Source organism: Myotis myotis, unplaced genomic scaffold, assembly GCF_014108235.1.
Source record: "Myotis myotis isolate mMyoMyo1 unplaced genomic scaffold, mMyoMyo1.p scaffold_m19_p_1, whole genome shotgun sequence".
In the NCBI taxonomy this organism is placed as follows: domain Eukaryota; kingdom Metazoa; phylum Chordata; class Mammalia; order Chiroptera; family Vespertilionidae; genus Myotis; species Myotis myotis.
Window position 1 is genome coordinate 180,170,416 of NW_023416313.1, and position 9,800 is coordinate 180,180,215.

At 49.4% G+C, this 9,800-nt stretch overlaps 1 protein-coding gene across 2 annotated transcripts in view; it reads left to right on the top strand.

The window, feature by feature from the left end:
• ANKDD1A (ankyrin repeat and death domain containing 1A) overlaps window positions 1–6,009 on the top strand; it is a 30,146-nt gene extending 24,137 nt beyond the window's left edge. For both annotated transcript variants that reach the window (XM_036304577.1, XM_036304584.1), the window contains exons 12-15: window positions 22–117; window positions 1,963–2,167; window positions 4,511–4,642; window positions 5,895–6,009. In XM_036304577.1, coding sequence (XP_036160470.1) covers window positions 22–117; window positions 1,963–2,167; window positions 4,511–4,642; window positions 5,895–5,956 — 495 coding nt within the window. In that variant the 3' untranslated portion in view covers window positions 5,957–6,009. The remainder of the gene's footprint in view (window positions 1–21; window positions 118–1,962; window positions 2,168–4,510; window positions 4,643–5,894) is intronic.
• The last annotated feature ends 3,791 nt before the right edge of the window (window positions 6,010–9,800 follow it).

Below are 9,800 nucleotides of genomic sequence, written 5' to 3' on the forward strand. Positions count from 1 at the left end.
CCTCCTCGCTTCTGCTTGCAGCAAGGGAAAACCGCCCTGGCCGTGGCCGCCCGCAGCAACCACATCAGCCTGGTGGACATGATCATAAAAGCTGACCGCTTCTACCAGCGGGAGAAGGTACTGGGGCCCTGCGCCAAGGGAGCCACCTGGGCTCCAGGTGGAGTCGGCTTCGACCAGTTCGGGGGCCCCTCAGTTTCCAAGGCGGCAATAATCGCTGCCTTACCTGCCAGCAGGGCTGTTTGTGAGGGTGTGAGTTGGGGAGCGTCCACACCAGTGTGGAGAGACTACAGGCCGCTGCTATGGCTCCTGGCGGGTGGACGAATAGATGCGTGCGTGCATGTTGGTCCTGGATCACTGCCATCTCCGGGTGATTGCAATTACTGCTTGGGGTGGTGTAGGCAGGCAACTTCCTAAGCCCAGGAGGAAGGTGTGCTGGGAGCGATTAGTGATGTCTGCTGTGGAACTGGGAAAGAAGGGTGGCTGATGTGAGGCCGGGCATTTGCTGTTCTAGTTGTCAGCAAGTGGGGGTGGGCAGGGTTTTCTGGTGTCTTTGAGGGTGGTTTATATACACAGGAAATGATTTCTTACATTTACTTCAGTTTTAAAAAGTAATACTAAATTTATTATAACTTTAAAAAACTAATTTTCTGTAAATTTCAAATTTATTTTATAAATCTTATTATTCTATTTAGACATCCTAGTAAATTTGAACAGTCACTTTCAAAGAAGCCTTTTGAATAGTGTTTGGTCCCATGTATAAATTTAGTTAATTATTGTAAACATTTTAAAGTGAATGGATACATTTAATATAATAGATTTTCTTTTCAAGTACTTCAAATGCTTCCTCCATGTAAAAATTATCCGAGTGAACCCAATAAATTAAACCTATAAATAAAGTGAATTTCATTCAAATATCATTCCAATATTGTTTACAAACTTAGTAAACTTCTCTACACCTCTCACATTAAAAAAAAAATCACTATTCCAAATCCGTTGGTGGATAACCAATTTCACTAGGAATCATGAGATATTCCTTTTCACTGACATGCAAGAGTCTCATAAACATTACAACAGATGACCCCTAAATGTAACCCCAGGATATTAATATGAAGGGTTTGACGAAATGATTTATGTGCTTAATGCTCAGCCACATCACTCTGTAAAGCTCTCAACACTAGGGCAGAGGTGCAGTTAGAATCACGAATTCCCCCTGGGGACGAAGCGTAGTAGTTCTTAAAGCTCCCAGATGGTCCCGGTGCACAGAGATGCAGCGGAGAACACTGCTCTCTGCTCTAAGGAATGGTGTCTTACTACCAGGGTGAGAGCCAAGCTCCCATGTCCTCCCCTCACGGGTGACTGGCCAGACACTGCTGACCAGGAGGTAACAGGCAGACACCAGGGGGACTTTTCTCACCTTGAGCTTTTCAACAACCGGAACTCTGTATCCACTTCCTTTAGAGGGGCTTAGAGCGGCCTTTGTGGGTTAGTTTATGCTATTACGTAATTCTTCTGTAACCTCTCCTTGTATCACTTGCTGTGCATAGAAAGACTTCTGTTACCTTACCCTTCGCTGCTTGCTGGCATGTGGCAAGCCCAGTGCCTTGTTTAGGTTTAGCCACAACTGCGGAGTCACTCTACCGTCACCTGTACCGCATAAAAACAGAGAAGAGAGGAATTGGGAAGCCTTCCTGAAAGAGGTGGCATTTGGGTGGTCTTTTGACTGTGGCAACGGGCCTGAGGGACAGGGAGGTGAGGAAAGGACTTCTGGATGGAGGAACAGTGTGAGCAGCTTGGGTCCCAGAGGCCAAAGCAAGGCCTAGAGGCAGCAACCAGAGCCGTAGGCAGTAAGGCCCAGGTTGGTGATGACACCATCTCCCAGTTCCCAGCCCAGGATCACGAGGGAGAGCCTGGCAGGGATTTCCCCCCAGAAACCCCTGTTGCATGTTGGGATCTGCCCCACAGGACCACCTCTCACTCAGGAACCCCAGTGGCCTCTCTGGGAAGAGTTTGACCTTTAAGCAGGACCATCGGCAGGAAACGCAGCAGCTCCGCTCTGTGCTGTGGCGACTGGCCTCCAGGCACCTGCGGCCCCACGAGTGGAAGAAGCTCGCGTATTGCTGGGAGTTCACTGAGGCCCACGTCCATGCCATCGAGCAACAGTGGACAGGTACCCCTCGCCTCGGCACCCCAGAGCAGCCAGCAGGTGGAGGGGTAGGGGCACTGGAGGGATCTTCTGTTTTCTGTGCTTCTGGGGGAAAAGCCTGTGCAGCCCACAGCCCAGCCACATGAAGCCGCGTGCCATTCCCAGCACACGGCGTGCTTTCTTCACTCATCGGGCCCCTGCACCGGCCTGCCCTCTGCTTCTCCCTCCCCATTGTCCTGTCAACTGCACACTCTTCATGAATCAGCCGGAGCTGGTACTTACCGTTCATACAGGAAACGAAAGGCAGTTCCAGGAAAAAGGAGAGGAGCTGCTGTGACCACTGTTACTTAACATATATTTGAAAATGCTGGCCCTGGAACTAAGGCATGAAACAGAATTATAAATGAGTGCAAATACTGGAAAGGAAGAGAGAGATTTATTAAGTTCAGATGCTGTAATTATATGCACAGGAATTCCAGAGGAATCAGCTGAAAACTCTTAGAATAAAATGATTCAGTGAGCCCGGCCAGCATGGCTCCATGGTTGAGCATTGACCTTTGCACCAAGAGGTGGCCGGTTTGATTCCTGGTCAGGGCACATGCCTAGGTTTTAGGCTCGATCCCCCCAGCAGGAGGCAGCCAATTGATGGTGATGTTTCTCTCTGATCGATGTTTCTGTCTCTCTCCCTTTCCTTTCTTCTCTCTCTAAAAAATCAATTAAAACATTAAAAAATTAATTCAGCCCTGGACAGTTTGGCTTGGTGGTTAGAGCAGTGGCCCACAGACGGAAGGTAGTCAGTCAAGGGCATGTACATGGGTTGCAAGCCCGATCCTAGCCCGGGCTGGGGTGTGTGCAGGAGGCAACCGATTGATGTGTCTCTCTCACATCAATCTTTCTCTCTCCTCTCCTTCCTTCCCTTTCACTCTAAGAATCCATGAAAAAAAATATCTTCGGGTGAGGATTAACAACAACAAAAAAATTTAATTCCATGAAATGGCTAAATACATGATAAAATATGCAAACACCAGAGTATTCCTATGTACCATCAATAAGTGGGCCAAATAAATAGAGGCGTTTTAAAAAAGATATTACTTTTATAATAATGTGTTTTTATAAAAAGAAATATGAATGACATATTAATAAAACAATAAAAATTAGTTTAGCCATAAAAGAAGACTTGGGTAAATGGAATGACATTTTATATTCCTGGCTGGAAATAATATCTTATAGATATTGATTTTTTCCAAATTAGATTAAAACTTTGATCTAATTTTAATCAAATGAATATAGGAGGTTTTTGAAGCTTGACTGAAAGAATAAACAGGGAACATGTAAATGAATATTCTGGGGGCGGGGGTAGTGAAGATGATCTAATGCAACCAGACTCAATCATTTATAAAGTTAAAATAAATAATATAGACACCTGACACAAAAATATGCAAACCAATTAGTGGAATAGAGCGGGGCATCCAAAAGTAAACTTTATTACTGACAAAAACTTTCATAGCTGATAGAGGGGCACTGGGGGGCAAAGGCCAGTGAACAAAGGGGTCGGATGAAACTGCCGCGCCAAGGGCAGCACCGGGAGGACGTGCCTGCTGAGGGCCCACAGGAGGGCAGGGCAGACAGTGAAAGGACTGACCTCGACCCACGGCTGTGCCCGCCATCGCCCTGCCTGGGAGAGCAGACCTAGTCACAGAGTTTAAAACCAGTTAATCCCACCACCGGCACCGAAGAGTGTGAACACTTATTTTCCGAACATGGTTGCACCTTGGAGTCGCCAGGGAAGCGTTAAATTAACACCAGTCGGTGCCTGGGCTGCACCCAGACCAACGCTTGTCGGGAGCTGGGGGTGGGGGGGAGGGAGGGGAACTGGGTGTCCATAGTTCCTAAAGCCTCCCAGGTGTTCCCAATGGGCACTCAGTCGAGAACCACTGATGCCGGGAAAGAACGTGGCCAGCTCGGCCTCTGACTAAGCCGACTTCTCCCTGTAGAGGAGGGCCACGAGCATGCAAGGCACAGGTTGTCCTGAGCAGCCAGAGGCGAAGCCGACCGCCTTGTGCATCGGGTACCACAGTGATGCCAACTCTCTCTTAAGAGTGACACCAACGGCATGCGTGGTAGATGCTCAGGGGAAAGCCTGGGGCTGGGGAGTTCAGGGTCCCCAACACAGAACCTCCACCCGCACCCTATCTGAGGCTGCTCCGCCCTCCCCTCCCCATCTCTGGGCTGAACCCCTCAAGAGTAGAGGAGGGCCCGGTGTCCGGAGGCAGGACAGGGCAGCATGGGCACGTGCTCAGATCTGGCTCATGCTAAGTGGGCCAGGCGACTCCTTTCCCTTTTCTCTTTCTCCTCCATGGTCCTTAGGCACCAAGAGCTACCAGGAGCATGGCCACCGGATGCTGCTCATCTGGCTGCACGGCGTGACCACGGCGGGCGAGAACCCCAGCAAAGTGCTCTTCGAGGGCCTCGTGGCCATCGGCAGGAGGGACCTGGCTGGTAAGAGCGTCCCCTGCCCCGCTCCTGCTCAGGGCAGCGCCCGGCCCCAGGGTCAGAGCAGCGTGGCCCCCGCTGGAATGCGGCAGAGCCTTCCCAGGCTGCTCAAACCCCAGGGCCGTGGCGCTGGCTCTGGACCTTCCAGATTCCTGGTCCCGGCTCTGCCTCTTTCTGGAACTCAGGTGGCCCTTGGGCGAATCACAGTGCCTCCTGGCCCTGGGTTCCCCACCTGTGCAAGGAGGGTGTTGTCCCAGGTGATGCCTTTGAGCAGTGGTTCTCAACCTTCTGGCCCTTTAAATATAGTTCCTCATGTTGTGACCCAACCATAAAATTATTTTCGTTGCTACTTCATAACTGTAATGTTGCTACTGTTATGAACCATAATGTAAATATCTGATATGCAGGATGGTCTTAGATGACCCCTGTGAAAGGGTCGTTTGACTGCCAAAGGGGTCGCGACCCACAGGTTGAGAACCGCTGCCTATGAGGTTCACAGCCCCGGAGCCAGGGATGCTACAGTCTCTTCCCCTCCAGCCTTCTATACTTGATCCCCGCCCCCCCCCCCCCCCCCAGTGTGGAATACAGCTGGAACAGCCTGCAGAGTTTTTGTTTTGTTTTGTTTTTCTTTTACAAACATTAAGACATACGGGCCAGAACTGGCTTAATATGAGTTGAGCCAGTCAGATCTCAAAATTTCCAGTGCCATCCCAACTTTTGAATTCCAGCTATTAAACAAAAAGGATGAAACAAATGGAGCTTGTAATGAAAAAAGAAAAGAAAAAAATAGTCCCCAAATCCTGGTTTGGTACTCAGGGCATCCATGGAACTATCAGGCAAGAGGGATAACAGCTTCTGGCACAACCCCCATTAGGAACAAGGCCGGCTCTCGATGACAAAGCCTTAAATACTGCGATGTGCACTGGAGGGCGCTTTACGGGAAACCACAGGATGGGGTATCAGGCAGTCGCCAATAGTAGTGAAGGCTACGTTAGTCATGTGGCAACAGGAGAAACATGGAGAGCATGTTACTGAGGGGAAAGGAAAGCCCCGGGCATGCTGGCCATTGCAGCGCTGCCACAGGCAGGGTAGGAAAAGAGTCATTTCAGAGTGGAGGAATTGGGTATAACTTTTTTTCTTTTTCCAAAATGTTAAATCTTACTGTTACTTCTTCTTTTAACACAAATTCTGGCAGCCAGTGAAAACCTGAAACGAGCCCTTAGGCAACAGGAGGCAATAGGAGTCTCCTCTTTTGCAGAAAGCATCAGGAGGAAAGTAAACAACGACCCGGGCGCCCCCAGGAGGTGCACAGCCATGTAGCCAGAGGGGCCGGACCTTCAGGAGCCTGGGACCTTGGAGTGGGGGCCACGGAACAGAAGACGACCACCACTTAAGGGCTTAAAAAAAGAATCACCGTTAACAAACCTCCAGCTGCTTTTACTGAAATGCATCGTCATGCAGGGCCAGCAGGCAAATGTTTGCGATTTCTTTCAGTGATTGGTCCAGGGGCTGTCTTGGGTTTTGCAGGTAATTCCTTCCCACAGGTATGGTCCTTCGCATCTCTCAGCTCACTTTCATCCCCATCAGCTCAGAGCCTCACAGGGTGCAAGAGGCGTCTTGTCAGAGAGGACACGGGCTCAGGCTAGCTAAGCAGCTAATCAGGGGGTGAGGTCAGGTGCCAGCCCCAGCATTCCGTCTCTCCAACTGCTGAAGGGCTCCATCCATCACTTACAAAACGGACCACCCTTAACTCATCCACTGGCTTTTAGGAATGCTGTGCTTGCTCCACAGCTGTTTCTGTTCCCAGGTTTATCTGTACGTGTGGACAGTTCCATGAGGCACACACTCTCATTTTTTTCCTCTCGTAACATTTTTTAAGGGTTTCAAACATTTTTGAAATCATTTTAGGCTTACAAATATGTTGCAGAAACAACACAAAGAATTTCCAAATACTCTTCACAATACAGCTTCCCCAAGTATTAACATCTTACATAACCAGAGCATAATTTCCCAAACCAGGAAATGAACACTGATACAATACTGTGAGCTTATCTTCAGACCTTATTCGAATTTAGTCAGTTGAGCCATTTTTCTGCACCAGGATCCAGTCCAGGATCTCTCCTTGCATTTAGTTGTCATTTTCATTAAAAAAAAAAAAATTTTTTTATTGATTTCAGAGAGGAAGGGAGAGGGAGAAGAGACAGAAACATCAACAATGAGAGAATATGATTGATCAGCCTCCTCCTGCACGCCCCCTACTGGGGATCGAGCCCACAACCCAGGCATGTGCCCCAACTGGAATCTAACTGTGACCTCCTGGTTCATAGGTTGACGCTCAACCACTGAGCCACACTGGTCAGTCGTCATTCTCATTTGTATAGCCCCAGTATGAAGACTCACCTCTCTGGAGCAGCTCTATTCAACACAGCTTTCTGCGATGATGGACATCTGTGCGCTACGGTTTATTTGCCATTGGCTGCCTGTGGCTATTGAGCGCTTGCAATGCGGCCAGTGGGACCGAGGAACTGAGTTTTAAATTTTATCTCATTTTAATTATTTGAAGTTTAAATAGGCACCGTGGTAAGTGGCAACCACATTGGACGGCACCGCTGGTCTGGAGTCTCACGTTCAGGTGACAGGCAAGCAGGTGCCTGTGCAGCTCAGCCACGCCAACCCACGTATGGCTCCAGGGAAATGTGACTGGAAGCTTCACGGCTCACAGCGGGGGGAGCGATCTGCGGGGGAGCCTGGAAGTTGAAGTTCTCCTGCCACGCTTGCTAATTCCAGCTCTTTTGCATGTGGCACAGCTGGTGGTGGTCAGTGGGGAGCCCACATCTTAGGAAAACTCCTCACGAAGTTACCCATTGGGCCCAAGTCCTGGGAAGAAGATAGAACAAAATCTGTTGGAGCTGAAAGGGGTTTCGGTGACCACACACGGCGATGGGGTTCACAATGGTACAGTCCTCTGAAAGGCACTGTGGCATTACCTACCAGAGTTACAGGTACATTTTCCCTCACCCAGCAATCCCACATCTAGGGATTCACCCCACAGAGAAGCCTGCAAACTCATGCTAACACTAGTGCAAACTAATACAGGGGACACTGCCGTGGAGAGGGGAATGTGGGAAATCTATACCACCTGCTGTTTTTTGTACTGTTTTAAAAATTAAGTCTATTAATTAAACAAAGAAATCCCACAAACTAAGTTTTGAAAAGAAAGAGAGGCTTTGAAACCAGCCCATGTTACAGGCAGTAACCTGGTGATGAGAGGTGTGTCTTGTCAGAGGCCACACAGCTCACATGGATCAGACCCCGGCATAGCAGGCAGCCTCCGTGCCGTGGCCCCCGTCCTCCGCATGGAAAACCCTCCTCTTCCATCTCCCACTTGGGAAAGGTACTTTGTACCACATGAGACTTAGATCATTTATCTGAATGGATTTTGCACAATGAATTTTGTATTTTTTTGAGACAAAAATAGCAAGTTCTTAAAATAAAATTGAAATGTTGAAACATCTCTCAGATTCAATACCCGTTTCTTTTGTTTCCTTTGTTTGGGAGACCTATGGCAAAACTTCAGATGAGACAAGCTGTTGTGGATCGGTTCTGTGTAACCACAACCGTTCAGCTCACCACCAGCAGTCAATATTGACTGAGTGTCTTCCGAGCCGGGCAGTCTGCTGGGAGCCGGGGAGCTGCACGGAGTAGCCCCCAGTTCCTGCCCTCTGGAAGCTTGTGGTCTGGGCGGCGGGTGGAGGGGCTCAGATACCAGTAATGTAATAGAATGCGTTGGTGCCTGAATGGGTATATGCAGGGAACTATGGGATTTATTCCTCCTTAGAGAAGGTAAGGGAGGAAGGTGAGAGGCTCACAGAGAAGACAGAAGTGGGCAAAGCACGTTCCAAGCAAAGAGCAGTCTATGCCATGGCACGGAGGCGTGTCTGTCTGCAGAACGGTGTGGCTGGAGCACAGGAAGCATGGGAGGGAGGAGAGAGGTGCTGGAGGGGCAGACCGGTGGACTTTTCAGCCCTTGTTGAGATGACTCCAGGGGGCACTGGTAGCCCCGGAGCTCCCTCGTCTGTCAGCCTGCATCACGATGCCCAACCCCTCTTCCTTCCACAACCTTCCTTCTTTTGATCTTTAATAAGCATCTTGCTCTCAATGTTTCATCAGCATCTGCTTCAGCCTGAGGCATGGAGGTGTGGTGATGGGGTCCAAGATGGCTGAGTTTCTAGCTGGGAAATCTGAGGAGCAGTGGTGTTGGGAACCGAGATGATGGGGTTGGGGAGCGCAGGGGCAGGTTTGGGCAGTGGCGACATGGGTGTAGCTTTTGCCAGGAGAGTCGGGGGTGCCTGTAGAAAACTGGCCTAATAGACAGGCCTGGATAAGCATTCAAGGCCAGCACTTAAAATCAGTCAGGGCAGGAAATGGCAGTCGTCCGGGGGGAGAGCCAGGGAGGCATGGCTTACAAAGGGAGAATTAAAGAGAGTGGAGGGCAGCCCTGGTTCATTACTGCACCAGGTGAGGGGTTGCTGCTGACCACGTGTAGACTGGCCCTGCCCACAGGCCCTCTCTGTTGGTTGGGAAGTCAAGACACACTCGGTGAAACTATGGCAGCCTCAAGGAAGACTCAATGCTAACAGAAATGGCAAGCCCTGCCTCTGTGGCTTACCAACTGCTTCCCTAATTCTCGACTGCTGTCAAATCACAAGGCAGTCAGGGAAGACACAGCACCTCTGAGGACAGACCCCTGGCTTTAGGCATGACCCAACGTGGCAGTCCAGTCCCGTCCTTACTGTGTGACGCCCAGCAGTCTCTCCACCTCTTCAAGTCTCTGCGCCTGTAATATCAGTCTAAAATCTGAAAAAGTATGGCTCAGTATTCTGAAAACTTAAAGAAACATGAATGCTGATCTTTTTGTCTAAATTGTACCTCAGAGAAACCAAATAGTTAATGAGGCAAAATTATAGTTGTCTTTTGTTCAATCCGTGAACTCCAGGTAATAAATGCAGAAGGAATACTAAGCATTCGAGTACTGTCACTGTCCTGCAGCCCCTGAAGAAATGATGCTTGTGTGCGATGATCAGCAGTGGCAGCTAAACCATCGGGGGATTTTCCAATGACTGGGTCAGGCTGACAAGGAGCGATCTTAAGAACTTAGACACAG